The sequence below is a fragment of the Astatotilapia calliptera genome, chromosome 20, assembly GCF_964374335.1.
Source record: "Astatotilapia calliptera chromosome 20, fAstCal68.1, whole genome shotgun sequence".
Classification (NCBI taxonomy): Eukaryota; Metazoa; Chordata; class Actinopteri; order Cichliformes; family Cichlidae; genus Astatotilapia; species Astatotilapia calliptera.
In genome coordinates, this window is record NC_137441.1 from 26849260 (window position 1) to 26872483 (window position 23224).

Genomic DNA, 23224 nt, shown 5'->3' on the forward strand with positions numbered 1-23224 from the left:
ATTAAATAAGACAGCAACCCCTCCTCCTCTCCTGCTCACCCTGGCCTCACTGATAAAACTGTAGTTAGGAGGGGTCGTCTCGATGAGAACAGCTCCAACCAAGTTTCAGTTAAAAACATAAAATCAAGGCTGTGCTCAGTGATTAAATCATTAATTAAAAATGTTTTCCCAGCTAAAGATCTAACGTTTAATAAAGCCAACTTAAGTGTTTTAGAAGTATTTTTTGCCCCCTTGTGTTTGGGAGCAGTCTGTGGCACACAAGGTATGTTTACTATATTTAAAGATCTTTTAGAGTGCCGCTCTCTGTGTTTTGACCAGGCCACATGTCTCAGTGGAAAAGTCACCACTGCCTTAATCCTCGCAGCCCGGACCCTCCACACATCACACATCAGACTGTGGAGACAGAGCATGAAGGTGGTAAGGAGGAACTAAGGGGGGCAAGGCTGGGCAATGTAACTTCGATTGCTCTGTTGAAGGTGACACTGTATAGACACAGTAAAAGACAGATGTAGCTCCTGTGGTGTCAGCTATTGGTTTCTGAAGTGCTGTCCTGAAATCCAATTGGTTGCCGGAAAATGGATAAGACAAGGAGGGGTAGGTCTGACTGTGAAACCACACACTCATTGGCTAACAATTTGCGATGGACATTTGCAGAGAACAACTGCATGATGTAAAAAGATTTGCCTTTGCGCTGTCAAGTGGACTGATTTGATCCAATCGACGCTTCAGTTTACTACGAGGTTTACATACAGGTTTCACTTGGCATTTGGAACCATTTGGAATATTAGTGTTTTGATGATGAATTATTCATAGTAATATTAAATGGCAACCTTCCTCTCACAGTCACATCTTCTGTCAGACATAAACAGGGTTCTAACATCTACACCTACACAATGACCATCTGTCTCAGTGTGCATAAGTGAAGATAGGTAACAGTTTGATTAGCAGTGCAAACTTACAAAAATATGGGAATAAACTGCAGTTATACCTGATTCCAAAAATACCTACTGTGACCCTATTGAACTACTTTCAAATTTGAGTTGAGTAAACAGTGCATGGATGACTTCATCACTACCACAGATGAGACTGTTTTTATTATATAATGGCTCATTTGAATAATACATAAATATTTTCACTTTTATCCCAGCCTCCTTCTCCAGCCAACACTTTTCCAGTTTCTGCTGTGCACCGCTTCAAAAATGAGTTAAATACAAATACAATCTTGCATCATGATTTTTATTAGCTGATGTTCAGTAAAATGTATATAATCATACATTCATGCCAAATAATTATAGAACAAAAACATAAAAAAAAACCACACGAGTTGAATTTTTCATTGGGCCACTGAACTGAGCAGCAATTTATTTATCTTTGTGTTAACCAAAGCACAAAAATCTTAAAGTGCTGCATTCAATAACATAATAAGAACCACACAGCCCTTCAAAGAACTCCCTAGCTCAGTAACACTTGCCTTGTACTTCTTGTGCCCAAGCAAGTAATCAGAAGCCAGGCATGTGTGCTCTGCCCCAAAATAGACCTCCTTTGCTTTGAGATTTGCTTTATCTTTCTTGTATAATAAAAAAATTGTTCTTTCAGTGAACTCATTCTTGCCTGGAAGCTGTAGGTAATCAGTGTACAGTATATTTAGTATATTTAGGTGCACTGTACAGTTTTTCAGTGATGTAGTCCTTGTGGATGGAGTTCTCAAAGGGGGGGAGGGGGGGGGGGGCAGTTGCTGCTAAGAGATGCTTCTTTGTATTCAAGCAGAATAAATGAACCTTAATGATCCAATGAGCTGTACTTGATCTTTACTTTACAGGTCTTCTTGAAGAGGCCAACTTTACATGATCACAGAGACAGAACACACACACACACACACACACACACACACACACACACACACACACACACACACACACACACACACACACACACACACACACACACACACACACACACACATATATTACTGATTTAATGTTAGGGACACGTGTCTATTCACTAGTGATATTTGAGAAGAAACTGATACATTTTTAAAAGATATGTATATTTTTTGTATTAGCCCTGTGACAGGCTGGCGACCTATCAAGACTCCATCTTTCGCACCACCCTGAATTTGATAAGGGGGAGAAAATGGATGGATGGATGGTAATCTGTGTATTCCACATATGCCATAAAGACGATGATAGTTAGATTGAAATATCCTGTTGGCCTGTAGCTGAAATCCAATAGTCAGATTTGATGACTATTTAGTTCTTATGACAATAATACATTAATAATTTGCTTTTCTGAAATCTGATACTGGTTGTTGTGTTCAAATAATTAATTGAACCAATAATTTGATAAATTGTGTGTTAAATACCTAATCATCACATCAGATTTAGATATTTGGTCGGCAATGCTGATACAAATTTTCAGCCAAGACCTGAGCGAGAGCAGGAGATTAAGAGTGCAGCAGATTGATGAGCAGTTAGGTACAGAGGGTGCACACAATCATCAGGGACAACACAACAAACAGCAAAGGCAGACTGACAATATATACCCTCACAGGATAACAAGGGGAGATATAACAGGAGGGATGCACAACTGGAACTGGAATACTGAGACAGGGGAAACTGAATCAACAGAAGAATATCTGTTACTAAAATAAAACAGGAAACACAACTGAATGATGAAACAAGGACTAACACAGGGGAACACAGGAAAATTGCACCCAGGGCACTGGAAAGGTAATATGATAAATAAGAAAGAAGTAGACAAACCATTTACCACAGAAATAAGGAACAAAACCAAAGGGAAAAATGAACTAACACAAACATATTCAAACTTATATGTTATTAGTTCTCAGAACATTTGATATTAATTCTACCGTGAAACAGCTTTAAAAGGGTGGAATTATCAAGAGAAAAATCCAACAATTTCTAGGCTTGTTTTCAGATACTAGCAACACCACTGCTTAAAACACAAGAAAACTAATGTGAGTAATGTGATCTAACAGGATGAACTTTACTGGCAGACTACAGATATAATGTAGTGTGTAGCAAAAGCTTTCACAGCCCGTTCACTATTACTAAGTAAGACTTGACTGCTGAAGTCATCATTGATATATGATATGACAACAATGACCTCAGTCTGACTTACCAAAGTAAAAATGTACAGAATTGTGGGTTTAGAGGTGAAAGTGCTTGTTGTTAAATATTTTAGGCCTTTGAGGAAGAGTAACAAAGATATCATAAAGAACCAATCAGAAAAAAGCTTATTTATGGGCTTCACTGTAGCCACACGATTGATCTTTGCTGCTTCATTCTGATTGGCTGACGGCCAAATATCACTGCCAGGAATGGACGTGAACTGCAGCAGGAAATTCAGATAAATTGCATTTAGGAAAAAAAATCAAGGGTGAGCCTTGATGAGGAGTGGTGAGAACTGAATGAAGCACAGAAGGAAAGACTTTATGCTCACACGGATTCAACATGTTTTATTAGTGATGTCAGCGTTAAGCTTTCTTGCTTCTGAATGGAGGACGGTATCCACCTTACCTGCATTGTTACTCACGCTGACCTATTTTAAATTTTAGAATTATTTGAGAAGATTTTTACGGATATGTGCAAACCTCAGTTTACTCATGTGGATACAAGCGTACCAAATTGATTCCGGGCCTTGTTAGTGTTAAGTGCTACGCAGAGATACACACAGTCCGTTCTGTGTTTCTGAGCTGGACTTTTGCCCTTCTTCATTTTTAAAGCTGCACAAACACATTTGTTTGTATTAATAATGGATGAAGTGACGGGACGAAGTGTGTAACGGAAAGGTGACACTTGCAGAGATAAACCTGACAAGAATTGTCACTTTACAGTTCAAATCCACTCTATTCCACTTTTGGCCTTTTAGAGCATGCTCTTCCTGTGGTCTTCTTTTCCAGCTGTGGGGGGCAGTTGAATGATTTCTGACCAATACCAAACAGCACACGGAGAAAGAAACTAGAAGCAGCTGGTGAATGCAGTGGAGCTTTTAGCAGAGAGTGAGACAACTGAAGTAAATAGATTAGAAACACATTATCCAGCAGCCACCCTCTGATGTCTTTACTTTTTCAAGCCAACTGATACAATAATAAATATATTACTTAGTAATATACAGTTTCAAACTCTGGCCCCGTCTCTGTGTATTCTGTGTAAATGCAACATTTTCTGAACCTTTTTATCCCAATCAGCTCACATGATAACAATTATAATAATAACATCTCATACTATCCATTGGTAAATGAAATTATTTTTGCATCTATATATTGGAATGATAATGGGCTCAGCAAATACCTACTGCCATTCTACAGTATCTCTAAGTATGATTGATGTTGCCTATGGCTCTAACTTTTATAATCCTGCACTGTCCTGGGTATCAGGTTTCATGAGGCACTTTCCATTTGCTCTGCTCTGGATTTCTTCCAGCAGATCATTTCTTTTTTTTCTTCTTTTTAATTCTTCTGTTTGTTTGTTTTTTTTAATTACTAGTGAAACTGACATAAACTTGACATCGTAGTCATTTATCCTGATTAAACAGATTTAGGTGGTCTATTATAGTTCCCAATCACCTTATTCTCCAACATAAGTGAGGTCAGGACCTGCCGAGGCTCTCATCTGAGTATCTCTTGTGCAGCAAAATTCATATGCAAGACCATCATTTAACTATTTTATCCAAATGAATCCCCTTTAATAATATCTAATCAGGATTTTATCTGTTGTGCAATGACTAGCCTTAAGTATTTTCCCCAAGTTTAGGATAAAAGCATCAACAGTTTTTCTGCAATTTATATCAACATAAATTCTCATAAAAAAAAAAAAAAAGCAATCCCGCTAATGACTCTGACAGAAAGCAGATAGAGTGGCTCAGCTGAGATTAGATGTAGAGATTAGACTCTGTCTAATAAGGGCGGGGTACTAAGGCTGGTTGGATGGCTTGTCAGCTGATATAATTCACTGTTCAGAGGTTTGTACACTTTCCTACAAACGTGTTCAAAATGTACAAAATTAGCTTTAACTGACTACCATGGTGATACCGATTACTCTGAACTGGACCTGTCACGGTCTGCGGAGGCAGACCGTGCGGAAATGTGTGTGGTGGACCCAGGAGCGAACACAAGCGAGGATGCAGGAGTGGAGTTAAACAAAAGCGAGCCTTTTATTCTGGCTGATGAAAGGAACAAAACAGAGTGAGGGCAGCATAAGAGTAATAGTTCAAACAGAAACCTAAACTGGACATAAACTAAGGAAAAGCTATGGCTGGAGATACGGAACACAGGGGGTGGTAACACAGACGACGCGACACAGACTACATGAAACACAGAGACTAAATACACAAGAGGGATGATCAGGGGAAGTGGCCACACATGGGAACACAGCTGACACAGATAAACATAACAAGACATGGCAGGAGTAAACAACACTGACGGGAGACTGTCAAAGTAAAACAGGAAGTACACAGGTGCAAACAGGAGGAGAGAGAGAGCACGGGCATAGTGGGCTGGGGAAACATGGAATGAAACAAGGAGGGGAGATGAGGGCTCACAGATACATAGAGGGGCACACAGGGGATAAAAGTCACAAGGGGAAGTCAAATAAGGAACACCACAACAGGACAACTTAGGAAACACGGCCTAAATAAGGAACGAAATACAAAAATACAAGAAACTAAGAATACTGGGCCCACATGGCCCAGGACCATGACAGGACCAAAAAAAAATATCTACACATGGATCTATCAGGTGTAACAGTGACTTACCCTAAATAAGAGAGTAGAAGCAATAACTTTACTTTGTCTCATCCGTTCCAGCTTCCTCTTGGTGTTTTCGTGTCTTATACTCTCAGTCTTTGCCACCATTAAAGAGTTCACACAAAGCTCAGAGAGTGCCTTGTACATCTTGGTAAGTATCACTTTATTTAATATTTTAACAGTATTCTGCATATAAATTAATGTCACAAGGTTAACTCCCCCATTCTGTTTTTTTCCACAGGAAATTGTGACCATTGTGGTGTTTGGAGTGGAGTACATTGTAAGGATATGGGCTGCTGGCTGCTGCTGTCGATACAGAGGATGGAGAGGGAGGCTAAAATTTGCCAGAAAGCCTTTCTGTGTCATAGGTGTGAAAACACGTTTGTCTTGTGTTTTACTGGCTGTCATTTCTGTCACCTTGAAGAACATAACATGGACACATTACTTGTTACTTGTTTTGCTATTACTTCTGTTCTTAAATGCTGAAACTTTTGATACAATGATACAAAAATATTTTTCCAACTGCAAATTGTTTGTTTGAACAGTGTACAGATTAAATGAACAATGATCTTCAGTGTCCATAGTAAAGTGTTGTTAATTTAGTCTGATTTGACCAAGGTCATGGTTTTCTATTCATATGTTGTACTTCTCTTCCCAGACATCATGGTGCTGATTGCCTCAGTATCTGTCCTGGCAGCTGGATCTCAGGGCAATGTGTTTGCCACCTCGGCTATCAGGAGTCTGAGATTCCTGCAGATCCTACGGATGCTGCGCATGGACCGCCGTGGAGGAACCTGGAAGCTGCTCGGATCTGTAGTTTATGCACACAGCAAGGTGATCTTGATGTACTCCAGTTTTGTCTGTAGTTTCCTCAATGTTTTGATTGTTAAGATTGTGTGGCCGCCATTATCACTTGTCTTTTAACCACAAAGCATGCAGACCAGGTGAAAGTAATATTTTTAGTATAGAGTAACTGTAACCCACATAAATGAGCTGAGAAAGAACAAAGAGAAAAAGTCCAGCGCATATAATAAATGGGAATTTGAAAAGTTATCATGGCTTACAAATATGTTATTTTAGAAACATTTTGTTGTCTTATCCATATGTCTTTGCACATATGCAAGAAAAATGCAGCCATTTTACCCTATTTCAATATTCCCTGCTCAAAAATATATTAAAGGAACAGGGAGCAGGGCCTCACTGACCTCTTGGACAGTCTGGTGGTGCCAAATGGACTGAAACATAATGTCCCAGAGGTGTTCTGTTGGATTTAGGTCAGGCGAGCGTGAGGGCCAGTCAGTGGTATCAATTCCTTCTTTCTCCAGGAAGTGCCTGCATACTCTCGCCACATGAGGCTGGGCATTGTCTGAACCCAAGTATTTAATCCTGATACCTAATGGCAGTCAGGGTGCTGTTGCCTAGCCTCTGCGCACGTCCATGGATATGGTCTCCAAAGACCATAAGTAACCCACCACCAAACAGGGCACGCTGAGGAGGAACCCAGAAATGACAATTGGTCCAGTGATTTCATCTTGATGCCTGTTTTACATAGCATGTTACAGGCAGCATAAAATTCTCCACGGCTTCTCCACACCCTTTCACGTCATGTCTCCTTGAATCTCCTCGATGATCTTGAGACTTTGCTGGCTAATCTTCTGGCAATGGCGTGCATTGATGTGCAATCCTGGAGGAGATGGACTCTATGTTACTTCAGTGACACTCTATTATCAAAGGTGTCTCCTCCGAGAAAGTCTATCATGACAAGGAAGCATATTTCTCTCTGTTTAATTTAAATGAGCTTGGAAAATCTAATTATTTGCTTTTACTAATAAGCTGCAGAAACATCATTACAGGGTTTGTGGGTGTTTGTGTATGATTACATGAGAAGGAGAGATGGCAGGCTGCAGCTTTTGTGGAGACGAGGGAAATAAAGAGGTTTATGAAATGCTTGGTTCGCCGCACAGGGCAAGAGATTCACATATGATGTCCAATATTGTTACAGAATAGCCATTTGTACCCATTGACAGAGGTTACATTGCCACTTTTGCAAAGCATTCAAGATGACACTTAATTACTTTAATTTCCCAGTGGTCACTGTATTGGTTTTCTCTGTAGGAGCTCATCACAGCGTGGTACATAGGCTTCCTGTGCCTCATCCTGGCCTCATTCCTGGTCTACTCCGTGGAAAAGGAGTCAAATAATGAGTTTGACACGTATGCTGATGCTCTTTGGTGGGGGCTGGTAAGACTAACAAGGACAACATGGATCTGCAGTATTTGCTTTCTGTTTTACAACATGCATTTTTGACAAATATTCCGCTTAGAAATGTTCATTTTACTTTATTTCCAGTTTTACAAAAAAAAGGTATTAAAAAAGCTATTTAATGTTTGTTTGTTTTTTATTTTTTTTTGTACCAGATAACTCTTACCACCATTGGTTATGGTGATAAGGTTCCCAAAACCTGGAATGGACGCTTACTAGCAGCCACGTTCAGCTTGATCGGCGTTGCCTTCTTTGCCCTTCCTGCTGTAAGTATGTAGGCTTGTCTTTAGGGCGTTGAAGCCGCTGACAAGAGTTCACACAAAGTGCACATCATAAATGATCCTCATTTATATGCCTTTACTCTCTCTCCATTATGATGTTCTCTGTAAGTGCATATCTGCCTGATCTCACTGCTCTGCCCTAAGAGAATATACTCTGTGTTCTCTGGCAGGCTCTTCCATAGGTTATGGTTTCATTTAGTTTGATATCATAACTACAGTAGTGCATTCATGCTATGGATTCAACATTATGGATTCGAAATGTATCTAATCAAGTGAGTAACCTGAAATGACAACAGGATAGCACATTTAGCACCCAACACCTAGCATTTTAGTGTCTATCAGCTAAATGTTTTCGTTTTAAAGCCCAGAAAACATCCTGTTTTATCCCACAATGACTCTCATTAACCTTTTTATTCAAATCATGTAGCTCATCTCATCACTCAAGCAGGTCCATTGCCCAATAACTGACATAAAAAAGCAGCAACCAGGTGGTGAATGTAGTTGAGCTAGAGAGCCAGTTTTTTTACAGGTACAGCGACAGTGAAAATAAGATTTGTATTCATCAGATCACTAAAACACCATAGAAGCAGTGTGAGGAAATAACTGCGAATGTTTGTCTTTTTGGGACAAGCATCCAGTCTTTTATAGTCCAAAGAAAGCTTAGTGCAACCGATGCTTCTAAAAGGAGCTGAAAAAACTTGGCTCATTATTCACGTTTTCTTTAGAAAGCCTGAGTTTGATGATGTAGTTTCAGTGGCTAAAGTACGTGTCAGTGTTTGTTGTTCCACCTGAGATTTAAAGATATCACACTCAGCAGTAAGCTCTGAGTAAGCAGCTCCCATTCGTTCTGTCAATCATACAGGAAACTGTACTTGATCAGCAATCACTTTTCCTGTCACTACTTTTGGCACAGCATTTAACATCAGCATTTCCTCTCAGGTTTCTATAACCCCAGATGTTTTGTTGGATTGCTTCGGAGAACCGTTAAGGGACAAGGAGGAGACAACTTGCTGTTGTTGCAATTCCTCCTCCTGGCCCACTGAGGTCAGTAAAGGTCACTGATTATTTTATGAGTTTCTGCTTTTGTACAGGGCATCTTGGGTTCTGGCTTTGCCCTCAAAGTCCAAGAGCAGCACAGACAGAAGCATTTTGAGAAGAGACGTAACCCCGCTGCAGGCCTCCTACAGGTATATTGTGTGATAAGATCACTAGATTCAATTTTAAACACTGTTTAATTCTCAAAACAAAAAAACTGAGAAGCCTTTTTAAAAATTTCCTCACCCAGGCTGCTTGGAGGTTTTATGCCACCAACCTTTCCCGTACAGATCTGGTGTCCACGTGGGATTTTTACGAGCAGACTGTAGCTATTCCGATGTACAGGTAACCGATCAAATAAAGTGGTTGAATCATGCTACACATTATTCAGCATTTTCAGGAAATACAACTGTTTACCCATATCACATTCTGCCTTCTTTCTGAACCTTGAAAGCCAAGTTGAAAACTGAGCTCACAGAATAACCTCATCTTATTGTATTCTAAACATCTTTCTTGGATCAGAAGAATCACACACCGGTGTGGCTTTACACTTTCTGCTTTAATAAGGCTTTTCTTTTTAATGGAGAAGCAGATGAGAGTCTTAGCAGTGGCACTCTGAAATGCTATTCAAAAGACAAATACTGCCCTTGGCCAATTTGAAAAATTAAGCAGACATTTTGGTGTCCAGCTGTATGAATTAGCAAATAAGCTGCCTTGCTCGACTCTCACAACACAGATTTCTTTTGCTTTTAATCTAGAAGTAGAAAATCATTAGTTGTCTATTTTGAAATGAGTTCACTTACATTCCAGTTGTAATTTAAGCAGAAAAGGTTATGACCAACTGAACATAACTTAAGGCAATTAGCTTAAAAAGCCCAAAGGCGAGCTTTCACCTTTTGCAACTGAGCTGATGAGGCTGTCTTGATAGAACGACTTCTTTGAAGTTCTTCTTTGTCTTTTCCCAGACTTATCCCACCTCTGAATCAGCTGGACCTGCTGAGGAATCTGAAGGGCAAATCATTCAGGTATAACAATGACATTAGGAGTGACAAAGTTGTTGGTGTGATAGCATGATCTCATTATGATGACACCAACGGTGACTCAGTGATCTTGAAATAGAAGGGACCAGGGCATCAGAGGCTGAAATAACTATGTGCACTGCCCAAAATATACACTGAATGCCTTGATTGTCACAAAGGAATAAGATCTCTGAACCCTGTGAGTCTGGTCTGCTTGCCGCACACTTTGCGCTACACTTCCTGTGTTGCTGGGCCTTCCTTTTGTGTTACCAGCTTTTGTGTGCACTTAGCTCATTGTTGCACTCAGTTCATTTACTGTAGATTAACAAAAAAGAGGCTAACCAAACATTTATTTTAAAACACCTTGTTGATGCAAACATCAACCTGTGACCATAATGAATGAATTTTATGGAACATTTTTTAAAACTATTGTTTTCTTCTATTAGTTTATTTGTAATGGGCAAGCACGGAAGAACACTGACAGTTTCACTGCCTCTTAAGCCAGAGCAAATTTTCAACCCCACTTGATTGGAAAACCTGTGCGACACTTAGAAAATTCATTAATATACATTTACCAGACAATTTAGTAGTTATAATCTTGGCTGCTCAATTAATCGAATTTTAATCACGATTACGATCTGGGCTTTCAACGATCATTAAAAATGACTGAGCCGATTATTAGCACCTCCCTCGTGCTTTACTCTCGCGCTGCTCCGTGTGGCAAATCGAGCGCACCTCTCTGCATTTCGAACGCGTCACAACAATTAAGAGGACCCGAGGGAAGCTAAGCAGAAGTTATTTGGAGAGGAGAGTGACTGCCGTTGGTTGAAAAGAGAGGTAAAAAAAACTTCAGTGGTGTGGAAACATTATGGGTTCGCGGAGTCAGACGTGGATCAAGTAGACACAGTGTGTAAACTTTGCTACGGTGTCATAGCTGCACCACAGAGCAACACTGCAAAGTTCACTAAACATAGATGTTTACATTTTTCATTTATTTCTTATATTGCAAACATTTGCACTGTTATCAGTATTTGCACACTATTTAATATTATTTTTTAAAGTCATTATTCAATACATTGTTATTGTTAACCCTTTAAATCCCTGTAGAACCAGAACCGCTTAAGCTAGCGCAATAATTTGTTTTGCATATGAAACCGGAGGAGTTGTACTTACATCTGATGCCATCAGCTTGTCCTCGGTCACGGTTTCCTTCCACATATAACTTTGCAAATATTGCATAAAAAGCGCTTGCAGGAACAAAAACATAATATTCCAGAAACACGCTTTGCCGATCCGATCAGCTGTTCGTAACACTTCCCACATTGAACAAGACCTCAATGCGAACTATCGCATGTCTGCAATTTCCTGTCCGAAACCGGAAGTGACGTCATTTTGCAGAAAATGTAGTTTTTTACTTGCAGGCCTTAAAAGCCTATACTGGTGTTTTTATAAGTCAAGTTTGACTCTATACTTTTCTGAATAGTTGCTGGGATGCTTGGAACTCGAATTGCACTGCTTAAAATAGTTTATTTTGATGCACATGCTGTTTTCTTTGCAAATTTGCATCATAGGATTGTTTTTTTTGTTTTTCCTGCAGTATATAAAAATTGCTGTATCTCCAAAATAAAACTATGAAGACACTCAAAATAAATTTCCTGGGGTGGGAAACAGTTTTTTGCAACTTTTTTGTATTTAAAGTTTTGAGGGATAAGCCTCTTAAATTTCCCCAAGTAGAAATATATGTAAAAAAAACAAAAACGATTTTTAATGTTTTTGTAGTTTATTGCACTTTTTTGCAATTAATGTAGTTACTATGGACTTAATGCATACATATTATTAAAATATGGGCTATAACAGTTGTATTGATGTATAGCAACTTGAAATGCTCCCAAAAATGGCACTACAACATGTAAAAAAATAAGCTCTGGCGGACTTGGTTCTATGGTAGGTCTTAAAGGGTTAAATAAATATCGTCAAATAATCGAGATGTCAATTTCAGTGAAAATAATCGTGATTATCATTTTTGCCATAATCGAGCAGCCCTACTTGGTAGAAGTTAGTTAAACCCCATTTTGCTTTCAGAACTGCCTGAATTCTTTATAACAAATGTTATAACAATGGTAAATGGCCTGTATAGCGCTTTTCTAGTCCCTAAGGACCCCAAAGCGCTTCACACTACATTCAGTCATTCACCCATTCACACACAGGCGATGGCAAGCTACATTGTAGCCACAGCTGCCCTGGGGCGCACTGACAGAGGCGAGGCTGCCAGCCACCGGCCCTCTGGCCACCACCAGTAGGCAAACATGGGGTTAGTATCTTGCCCAAGGATATTTAGCATGCAGCCAGGATGCAGCCTGGGATCGAACCACCGACCTTCTGATTAGTGGCTGACCTGCTCTGCCACCTGAGCTACAGCCACCCCATGCTGCAAATCTCCTGATCCAGGACAAGCCAAATGTTCTCCACTGGATTGAGATCTGGTAACTGTTGAGGCCATTTGACTACAGTGAACATGTTATTATGTTTAAAGAACCAGTTTGAGATGATTTGAGCTTTGTGATGTTGCTCATTATCCTGCTGGAAGCAGAAGATGTAAGCCTGTGCAAATTGTAACCTCAGTTTCCTGTTGACAGGTGTGGTCTTCTGCTGCTGTAGCCCATCTACCTCAAAGCTCAACGTGCTGTGCGTTCAAAGATGCTCTTCTGCATACCTTGGCTGTAACGAGTGGTTGTTTAGGTTACTATAATTATAATATATTCAGACCGTTCTCTGTAAACCCTCGAGACGGTTGTGTGGGGAGAATCCCAGCAGATCCTGTTCCTATAATGCTCTAACTAACCTGTCTGACACAACAGCCATGCCATGTTCAAAGTCACCTAAATCACCTTTCTTCTTCATTCTGATGCTCAGTTTGAATGTCAGCAGGACGTTTTGGCCACAATGCAGTGAATTGCTGCAGTGTGATTAGATATTTGCGATAACAAGCAGTTGAACAGGTATGCCTAACAAATGTACGGTGGCCGCGAGAGGCCAAACCGACTGCAACCTAAGAAAACACCAGCAATAAGAAAAATGCTGCAAAAGCACACAAAACAGAAATAAGAAAAACAACAACAAAAATAGCAAAAAACAGATTTCAAAAAGCACAATGGAATTGTTTCTGGGGAGAAAATAACCCGACGGACCAGTTGCAGGAACCCAAAACATGGTAGGTGTGTTTTATCATGATTCATATAATACTGATGACGAACTTTTAGGCTAATAGTTAGGCTAACACACTTACCTCTCATCTTTTCTTTCCTCACAAAACCGATAGATCCTCCACTTCTTTTAACTGTCTCCCAGCGCAATTCTTAGCATATTTTGTTCCTGCAACTGGTCTGTCGGGTTATTGTCTCCCCAGAAACACTTCCCTTGTGCTTTCGGAAATCTGCTTTTTCCTATTACCGTTTTGTTTTTTTCTATTTCCGTTGTGTTTTGTGCACTTTTGCAGCGTTTTTCTTATTGCTGGGGTTTTCCTAAGTTGCAGTCTATTTGGCCTCTCAGGGCCACCGTACCAATTGCCTATGAATGCAAAATCTTAGCAATAAAGGTCCAGGTTTGATCCTGGAGGAATACCTGTTCGAGTCGTGTTATGAGGCTCACTGTAGTTTTACATATTAAGAGAAAATATGTCAACTTTTTGGTTGGTTTGAAAATGAAGATTCTTTGAACCCCAAGGTGCTGAAGTGTGAATAGGAGATAGGAAGCACTTAAGAATAGAAAAAAGTGCTTGTATGTGAACGAAGCGATTTGAGTGCTCAGGCAGGGTAGAAAAGTGCTATGTAAGAACCAGTCCATTTACCTTTTGTATTTACTTAATAGCCTAAGGTTTCTTTTGTCAGTGGAGACAAAAACCATTGCAGAAGAGTGAGTAAATGCTGGACACTCATCACAAAATTTAATCTTCATAAAAATATGAAAGATCATTCAGTGTAAGCAGGCAACTGTTGCTGTTGTTTAGAACTTGTTTCCACTGCCCCCGTGTGGTAACATATATATTGGGGTTTTTTTTTTCAGGTTTTTACAGATAATTTTTCATCCATGTCCATAACTTGTATCTTACATTGTGTAACATTTATGCCTTTTCTGCTCACAGGAAGGAGTCACAAACAGAAACCTCTCCCAGGTCTGTGATCTGGTTTTATCTCTCGCCTCTTTCCTTTGCCTTCTCTTCAATTCTGCTCTTAGCTGCTGCTGAGACACTCTTCTTGGGGGAGTGTGCTTACTGTACATCAGTGTGCGAGAGTGGGGGTTTGTGTGTCTGACATGGGTGTGGCTGCGTGTTAAGTGCCTCCTTCAAGAACGGTCACGCTGCATTTGCTCACATGGTGCTCAAAGATCAGCTCACTTTGGCCTCATTCCCAACTGGCAGCTTTATTAAATATTAACCGATATGCTGTTCTTTGATAGTCTACCTTTCAGCATCACCTTGGGAAAAAGTGATTTTGAACACTTTTGCTTGATTTTTCTATCACTCTGTTTTTTAACACAGAAAACAAGTGTAACTATTGACAAGGTGGTAACACTTTATCGTGGCTGAATGACAAACCTCCTTATAATCCAATTGCATATTTTAGACTCACGTGTCAAATCAGACAATCATTTAAATGGCAAAATGAATAAAACCAAAAATTTTTATTCTTTAAATGAGGAATAAATTACAGTCACAGTAAAGCGTTACTGGCATCTTGGCACACGCTGCTGTTTTTGTGATTCTACCCACTTCTATTTTATCTTTTTTGTGTCTCCTCCTACTGCCCACCACTCCAGTAATGAAAATGCACACAAAGACAGACTTTGCGGGTGCTGTCCGAGAGCTATTAGGTATAGTTGCTGCACAGATACTAACAACTGCACTGCAAGTCTGTGTGTCTCCTTCTATTCCTACCAATGTTCTTTTCTTCTGCAAGTGCAAGTAAAGGTAGAGGAGTCACAGAATAAGGACATGTAGCACTACGGAAAGTACACAATCCGACTTGTTACTATTTGTAGCGTAGTGAAGCTCTGTTTCTGATGTCTACATGAGGAGATTCACACGTAAAAGCAACAAAGAGCTATTTCTAACTTTTACCCTTTCCCCAGGAAAGGTGCAGATTTACATCCTTCTTTTATGGTTTCTGTTTAGTAACGTCTTGCAGTTGATTTGCTGGCTGTCTTTTTTGCCCACTCAGCCCCGTTCAGCAGGCAAGGTGCATATTGCTGATTACCTAATGGTTACCATGTGCCATACGACGATGATTTTATTTTTTTGTTGCATGATTTGTGTTCACTTTTTTTGCATAGAGCCAGACCACAGCTCTTCCTTTTGAGACGCAGTGTCACTTTGCTTCCCATGCATGCCTGCTTGTAGCTTCCTGCTGCTTGCCTGAACCACCGAATGCTCTACTATGTTCGTTTGTGGACATGGCTCCTTCTGCTGTAGGACATTGCCCATTTTGCATTTCTGCTGAGGTAAGATTTATTATCACATTGCAGATGAATTCTACAAATTCACAAGCTAGGGCTTAAACACAGTAGAATACAGACATTTAGCTACAGGTAGTCTTTCATTAAAATGATGCTGATAAATGCAGAGTTAAACAGGCTTAATTTACTGTATTGTTACTTCCTTTTTTAGTCGGAAGCCGAGTCTGAAGGACAAAGTGTTTCCCAGTCCTTCTAAGGCTCCTGTGTCCAAGGGGAAAGCCCAGTCTCCAGGTGGAGCAGATGATGGTGCTGAAGCAAGCCCCAGCAAGGTCACCAAGAGCTGGAGCTTCACCGACAAGAACCGAGGGGCGAAAAATGCCTTCAAAGCTCGGGGCAGCACCTCGCGCCAAAACTCAGAGGGTGAGGAAACTGATCATCATCTGACCAGAATGAGTGTAGTAGTGTTGTGTAGTATAACTGAATACACAGCCATACAGTGTAGAGACTTGGAGAATTCTATTATTGTAGGTGGGAAACCTCAGAAACTGTATTCAAACCATCATGAAAACTGTAGAAAATGGCAGACACTTATTAAAAGAGATGTGGGTGTTGTGAATATGAAACTACATTCAGGACATGGAGGCCCTAGCTTTTGTATGGAGCCTGAAAGCAGAGGTGAGCGGGTTGCTGCTTCCTCCGGTGTCTCATCTCTGTGCTCCGGCTTCACATTTAGCTTGCATACACAAACGTGATATCTAACGTTCCAGAAGAATTCAAGTTGAGTGCACTTCCCAAAATTTCCAGGAATTCATTTGAGCCAGTATGACCTTGGCTATTTGTTCAGAGACCAAACTTTAGGAGTCAAAATTATTTATATTAAAGAAAACTGAAAACAAAACCAACTAAATCTTATGTAACTATAACACTACTAGTAACACTAGCTCAATATACAATCATTGCCAGAAGTATACATACATTCATCATGGGCATAAATGGTAAGTGTGTGTTTTTAATGTTTTTTCTCAACTGTTCTGTTTCTGAGGTCCAGAATTGTACAGGATACATCAATAATAACTTTTTCTTAAAAGAATTGGCTGCATAAGATCCACACGGGGTCAAAAGTATACATACACCTCAACTAATATTTGGCTAAATGTTTTGGGAAGTTGCACCTTGACCAGATGCTTTTGGTTGCCATCAACAAGCTTCTGGCAGAATTGGTAGAGTTTATTTAAACATGTTGGTTTCCAAGCAGGGACCTAGCTTTTGAGCATAGCACACAAATTTTCAGTAGAGTTGATCGTTGGGGATTTGTCCATTCCTGAAGTTTAACAGTCCATTTCTAAACACTTGCAGATTCCAGGACAATCGGTTTAAACATACAAGTTATTCAGATGTGTCGCCAGTTTTCTAAGGTCCAGAGGAAGACCCAGACTGTCACCCTCAGATAAGACAAGAGAAAATTAGTTAGCATGTTCCTGAACAGCCCAGGAACCACAAAGGCTCAAACCAGACATTAACTGGAAACTGCTGTAAGGTACACAGTGAAGCAAGTTTACATCACTGTGGACTGAGGGGGTACCAGCCAAGAAGAAGCTCCTGTTTCAAAATCAAGCCCATCAAGCTCAACTGAAATATGCAGCTGCCCACATGGACAAGCTAAATGCCTTCTGGAGGAAGGTTTTATTGTCAGACAAGACAAAGGTTGAGCTATTTGGCCCCAGTGACAAGAGATGTTTGGAGGAGTTAAAGGTGAGGTGTTCAAACCTAACAACCCTGTATGAGCTGTCAAGCATGGTGGCGGTAGCATCATGCTCTGTAGCTGTTTTGATGCCAGCAGTACTGGTACTTTAAAGGATGAATAAAATGAATAAATGAGGACTGCCTATATATTTTTCAGCTGTATTAACATTACATTAAGATATTAAGCTTTTTGAATATACTTCCAAAAGCCCCAAACTCAGACTTATTGAAAATTTGGGAATTCTACTTAAAAGCCATAAGGTCCATACCAGGAAACAAACAAGTTTAAATATCCAGACACAATTATGTCATAAGCTAGGTGATAGCTACCAGGTATACCGTTATATGCAGTGTTGCCAACTTAGCGACTTTGTCGCTATATTTAGCGAGTTTTCAGACCCCTTAGTGACCTTTTTTCTAAAAAAGGTCGCTTAAAAAAGACGTGAAAGCGTGTATCGCTTTTACTCTCAACAAGCAGCGGGTGCTGTAACGCAGTCAGTTCTTCTTTTACTCTTTTACTCTTATGCTGTTTTGTGGATCACAAGGTTTAAAACTACTTATAAACACACACACACACAAAGTAACTCCACCAGAGTGCCTATTTCGGGTCACTTTTGCCGGTCCAAGCCCGGGTAAAGGAGCAGGGTTGGAATTGTGACATTAAAAAAACCAATAATTGCTAAAAGAAATTTAATTTGTAGTTCTAAATAAACTCTAAATGCATTTAAGGCATTTTTTACTCACTTTATGTCTCTTCCACGATGTTATTTCTCTCTCCAACAACATAGGTTACAATTAGATTAGCATGACCAATTATGCAAATTAGGCAATGACGTCATTTAGCGACTTCTAGCGACTTTTAGGACAGCCAATAGCGATTTTCCTTACTGAGGAGTTGGCAACACTGGTTATATGCTGTACAATCACTTGACCTTAGAAAAAGAACAGTTTATCGAAATCAATAAAAGCAAAAACTTACCATAACATTCATGCCCAGGACGAGTAAACTTTTAGCCACAGAATACTTTGGCAAAACTTGTTTATGATCAACAGTTTATCTGACAAACATTCAGTTGCTGCCAGTGAACATGTAGCAGAGCAGTGCCAGGTCAGCAGCTCACCAGCTGTGTGAGTTTAGAAGTTACTGTCAAAACCTCTTTGAGTTGCAATCAATGTGGAGACTGTAGCTGAGTTATCATGCAGACATGTATGTTCCCTTCATGTATACAAAAATTTGTCACTTCTATGACAAATCAAATTTTTAAGAACACATTCAGGAGACCGTCACTTTGGATGTCGTGGTGTGGTGTCATCATTTAGTGCTAGACAGTCCCACTGCATCCATGTGTCATCTGTGTCACTATCATTAGAATATTTCTCTTCTCTCTCCATTTCTTTGCTTTCTGTTAAGCAATGTGAACCAATTCTCATTAGCTGTCTTTCTTCTTTCACTTCATGGCATGTTTAAGTGCTGATTGAAATGCAGGACGAAGACTTTGGACTGAAGAGTTCTCCAGGTTAGACAAGTCATCATGACATGTCTTCAGTAAAGACTGTAACATAGTCTATAATGTCTAGCTGTATAGTTTACCATACATGTTATATAAAGCTTTGAAGCATATGTAGTTGGTAAGCTTAAATCTAAGAGAAGAGAGACCAGCCCATTCAAACATGATCCAGAAACCATTCAATAGACTCCACAGTTTTCCATGTTTGGAATTGATTTGTCTGCCATTTTCATCCTGCTAGAATCCATAACAAATCTTTTCCCATGTCTCTCCTCTCTCTCTTTTTGCAGCAATTGAAGGTTTAATAAGTAAGGCATTGGGATATTTTGTTGGTTGACTTCTATAGGGAAAATTATCCAAAGACAAGTCAGCTTCACCCAGTCTGAGAAACCTGCATGCTGATATCTGCTGAGATATGTTCACTTGACATGAACCCTTTGTTATGCTGTTTTTCTCACTGTGATGACTGAGGGCATGAGTCTAGCAGAGTCTCCCATGGAACTAATTATTCCATATTTACTTGTTATGATTGTTAGAGCACCTCATGTAATACATTTGTATTTATGGTAGCAGTAGGCTAAGCTAAACGGGTTCAAGTCAAGTGGTGCCAAGATTATCCAAAACTGACCCAGAGACATGCTCCCAAACCCTGCTTTAGCTTGCATGAGGAGACCTCACTTTCCCTACCAGATTCTCAGAAAATTTCTGATTTCCACTAATTAGGCCTTGACAACTCCATGCAATATGCTTTAAATTCTGTAGACCAGCCTTCCAGTGCTAATCTGTAATTGGTGGTGGGAAGAGAGTACCTGTCTTTGAAGGTTACAGTAAAGCTTTATCACCTCAGCACTATCCTTCAATTCTGCACCGAATCTTTTTACCTGTCGTCCCACGAAGCTTGCTCACACACTCCCAAACTGGCTAACTGGCTTGAGACCAACTGTAACACGGACACTTGCACCTTTGGCGCTGAAAGCGACGGCTCTGCTCTGCTTCTGCTGGTGACGTTTGTCATGCGGAAGCAGATGTAATTTTTTTTAAAAGAGTGTCCTTGCATTTGCTTTCTAGAGGCGAGCCTTCCGGGAGAGGAAGTTGGTGACGATAAGAGCTGCCACTGTGAATTCTTCACTCAAGAGTTACCACCAGGCTTGAAAGTTGCAATCAGAGCAATCTGGTAAGGACTCTCTGAATAAGAGGTTTTTATGGTTCTGTGATTGGTTATTTCATGTAGTGTAAAAATAACATCTGTGGTCATCTGTGTAGCTATTTCAGTGTTTAAAGAAGTAATAATAATAATAAATAATGTACAATGATGGACTATTAGCTAGAATGTAGTTAAGTTAAAAGATTCCGACAAGTTTTAAAAAGAGACTTTTTCATTTGATTTGATTTTATATGATGGATTATGCAGAAAAAATAGAATTGGGCTGAAAGGTCTATTGCTTTATTATGTATTCAGGTTGTGTATTTAAAAAGAAAAGTAACTAAGTAATAAAGTAACGAATTACTTTTGAAAATAAGTCATCAGTAAAGTAATGGGATTACTTTCTTGGAGAGGTAATCAGTAATTAGTAACTAATTACGATTTTCAAGGAACTTGACCAACACTGGTTGCCATGCCAGGGTGTCGGCTGCTGCTGACGTCCAGAGATGTGCATGATGTTTGACGCTGGTGCCTCGATGCATCAGCCTCAGTGATATTAGATGCTCAGAAATAACTGGTCTCATTAGTAGGATGTGGAGGTAGTGGTGATTCAGAAGACAGCAAAAACTATTGGTTTAGGATTAGTCATCATAAACTGCTTGGTTATGTTTAAAAGAAGTGGTTTAAAATAGAGCTCTTCACAACTTTATGCTACATATTGCAAAAATGACATTTTGTGAAAAACCAAAAGGCCCCTTTTCACAAGTTGGGAATGAAAGACCTGTCTCACCTCATGCATTACAGCTGCCATAGGACACATTTGTGGACATTTGAGAGACAACATATATATTTAATGTAAAATGGATGATAACCATCAGCTACCAAAAATGTATGCCCAAAATGTTGGTTTTAAGTTGGTTACATGTAAATTTTCCATATAATTCTGTTACATACGTACAGTGTAAAATGTTATCTGATCAATGTGATCAAATGACTTTATTTGGTGTGCATTCAGTTTGTACCAATCATATTTTCCTAAAGCATTAATCATTTAAATAAATAAACCGTTGATTTGTTATATTTCATTTGCATTTTACTCCGCATTGCACTTTTTGTTTGTTTTGAGCAGGAGAATTCTTGGGAGTTATTCTGAAATGTCTGCTGTGATCTGGTCATTTGTTTTCCTGTCACGTGACACATTTAACAACGATGTCTCGCCCCCTCTCCCCCCCCAGCATCATGAGCTTCCTGGTGTCAAAGAGGAGGTTCAAAGAGAGCTTGCGACCCTACGATGTCATGGACGTGATTGAGCAATACTCCGCTGGTCACCTGGACATGCTGTCGCGCATTAAGAACCTGCAGACCAGGCAAGAAGTCCTTTACTCTTGAATTAGTCATTTCTTTAAGAAATATGTGTCAGTAGTTAGTTTAGTTAGCTTAATATAACAGTGGAGCTTTCATCTACTAACAAAGTGCTTTTAGTGGTCACTGGATACACACATGTTGTGACACACAAGCCATTGATTTGCCTGTTTCATTTATCCAGATACATGTGTTGTATTCAGATCTGTTACATATATCGGTAGCTTGATGTCCTATTAGCGGTCACTCCTTCAGCTCTGAACGTGCCACAGATTGATTTTGGATGTAACACTGATGTCTAATTCACATTGTTTTCTATGTCAGTTTTCCCTCCTACAAGCGAGCTCCTCACACCTTGATCCCCTGAAGGTCTAACATGTACAAGAAATATATTCCATCAGTGAATCACACACACTTTCCATCCATGAAACAAGCCAGACTCACCGTATGTCTCGTGTGTGGAATATATTGCAGACGTGTTCTCCATACCTGATGTGATTCCCACGTTGCTTCATTCTGCATTGCACTCATATCGTCTCTGTGTGCCTTGCCAGGATAGATATGATTGTGGGGCCGCCTCCCCCAACAACACCTCGCCATAAGAAGTCCACTGAAGTTCCTAGGTTAGGTTAATAGACTGCACCTTTAGAATGACCATTTTATCAGCATTATCCTCCTTATGCCATAGTAGCAGTTACATGCTACCTTACTGGTTCGATTGATGGAACCCCTTTTGAGTTCAAGCCATTGACATGTCTCATTGAGCTAGCGGGATTGTGATACATGAAAGCAGGGGTGCAGGTGCAATAGTTAATAAGTGAAATGGCTTAACAGACTGCTTTATGTAGAACATTTTAAGGATGTTGTTCTGTTAGCGCTGGTGACAAATGATATCAGCTGCTGTCAAGGAAAGGCTAAAAAAAGACATTTTGCCGTTTGCTCACTGAATCTTAACGAGCCGTTTCACATGGCCTCGCTCAAGAGGGGTTTGAAGTGCTAAATGCTTGCTCTCTTAGCAGAAAGACAGAGGGAGAGCTCCCCCAGTAGGATGCAATGGAAATGAAGCATGAAGCACCACTGAAGCATGCCAAGTGATGCATTTTGGCCGCAGACAAAATGTCCCTTCAGTTTAGACTCTGTTTTGTTAAACGAAAAAAAAGAAAAGGAAAAAAAGATCGTCTTACTCACATTATGCATGCGTCCACACAATCCACCTGAACTCAGTAGTGTCTCAGGAAACGTTCACCTTCTGTAAGGCCATCATTTATTCATTCAAACATATTTATTTGCAGCTTGACAACAATCATCACTAAAATAATTTCATTACTTTTCAATGCAAGACTAATCTACATTTTGGCATCCCAAACTTCTTGAGTTAAAAATATTGGGGTCAGACCCTGTGGCAAAACAGAGCATATCTACTATACATATAACTATACACTTGTATAATCATATTATAATCTAATATATGACACTATTTTCTCTAAATGTTAGAGTTGACCAGATAGTTGGTAAAGGTCCCAAAGGTGGAGGAGATGCTGTGGAGGACCAGAGTATGATGGGACGTCTGGTCAAAGTGGAAAAGCAGGTAGGAATGTTTCACCCAGGTCTGTGAAGGTCAGTCTGGAAAGTTTTTCTTTTCCCGCCAACATC

General features: G+C 39.8%; 1 protein-coding gene across 6 annotated transcripts in view; it reads left to right on the forward strand.

Moving 5' to 3' along the window:
• kcnq2a (potassium voltage-gated channel, KQT-like subfamily, member 2a) overlaps nucleotides 1-23224 on the forward strand; it is a 39102-nt gene that overhangs the window by 13275 nt on the left and 2603 nt on the right. Inside the window, exons 2-17 of one of the 6 annotated variants that reach the window (XM_026153182.2) lie at nucleotides 5827-5917; nucleotides 6008-6134; nucleotides 6425-6600; nucleotides 7882-8007; nucleotides 8184-8294; nucleotides 9401-9496; nucleotides 9595-9689; nucleotides 10310-10369; nucleotides 14505-14534; nucleotides 15179-15232; nucleotides 16026-16234; nucleotides 19027-19074; nucleotides 19356-19373; nucleotides 20134-20239; nucleotides 21445-21576; nucleotides 23066-23159. In XM_026153182.2, the coding sequence (XP_026008967.1) occupies nucleotides 5827-5917; nucleotides 6008-6134; nucleotides 6425-6600; nucleotides 7882-8007; nucleotides 8184-8294; nucleotides 9401-9496; nucleotides 9595-9689; nucleotides 10310-10369; nucleotides 14505-14534; nucleotides 15179-15232; nucleotides 16026-16234; nucleotides 19027-19074; nucleotides 19356-19373; nucleotides 20134-20239; nucleotides 21445-21576; nucleotides 23066-23159 (1573 nt within the window). The remainder of the gene's footprint in view (nucleotides 1-5826; nucleotides 5918-6007; nucleotides 6135-6424; nucleotides 6601-7881; nucleotides 8008-8183; nucleotides 8295-9400; nucleotides 9497-9594; nucleotides 9690-10309; nucleotides 10370-14504; nucleotides 14535-15178; nucleotides 15233-16025; nucleotides 16235-19026; nucleotides 19075-19355; nucleotides 19374-20133; nucleotides 20240-21444; nucleotides 21577-23065; nucleotides 23160-23224) is intronic. The other 5 variants (XM_026153184.2, XM_026153185.2, XM_080294742.1 and 2 more) reach the window with 5 other exon arrangements.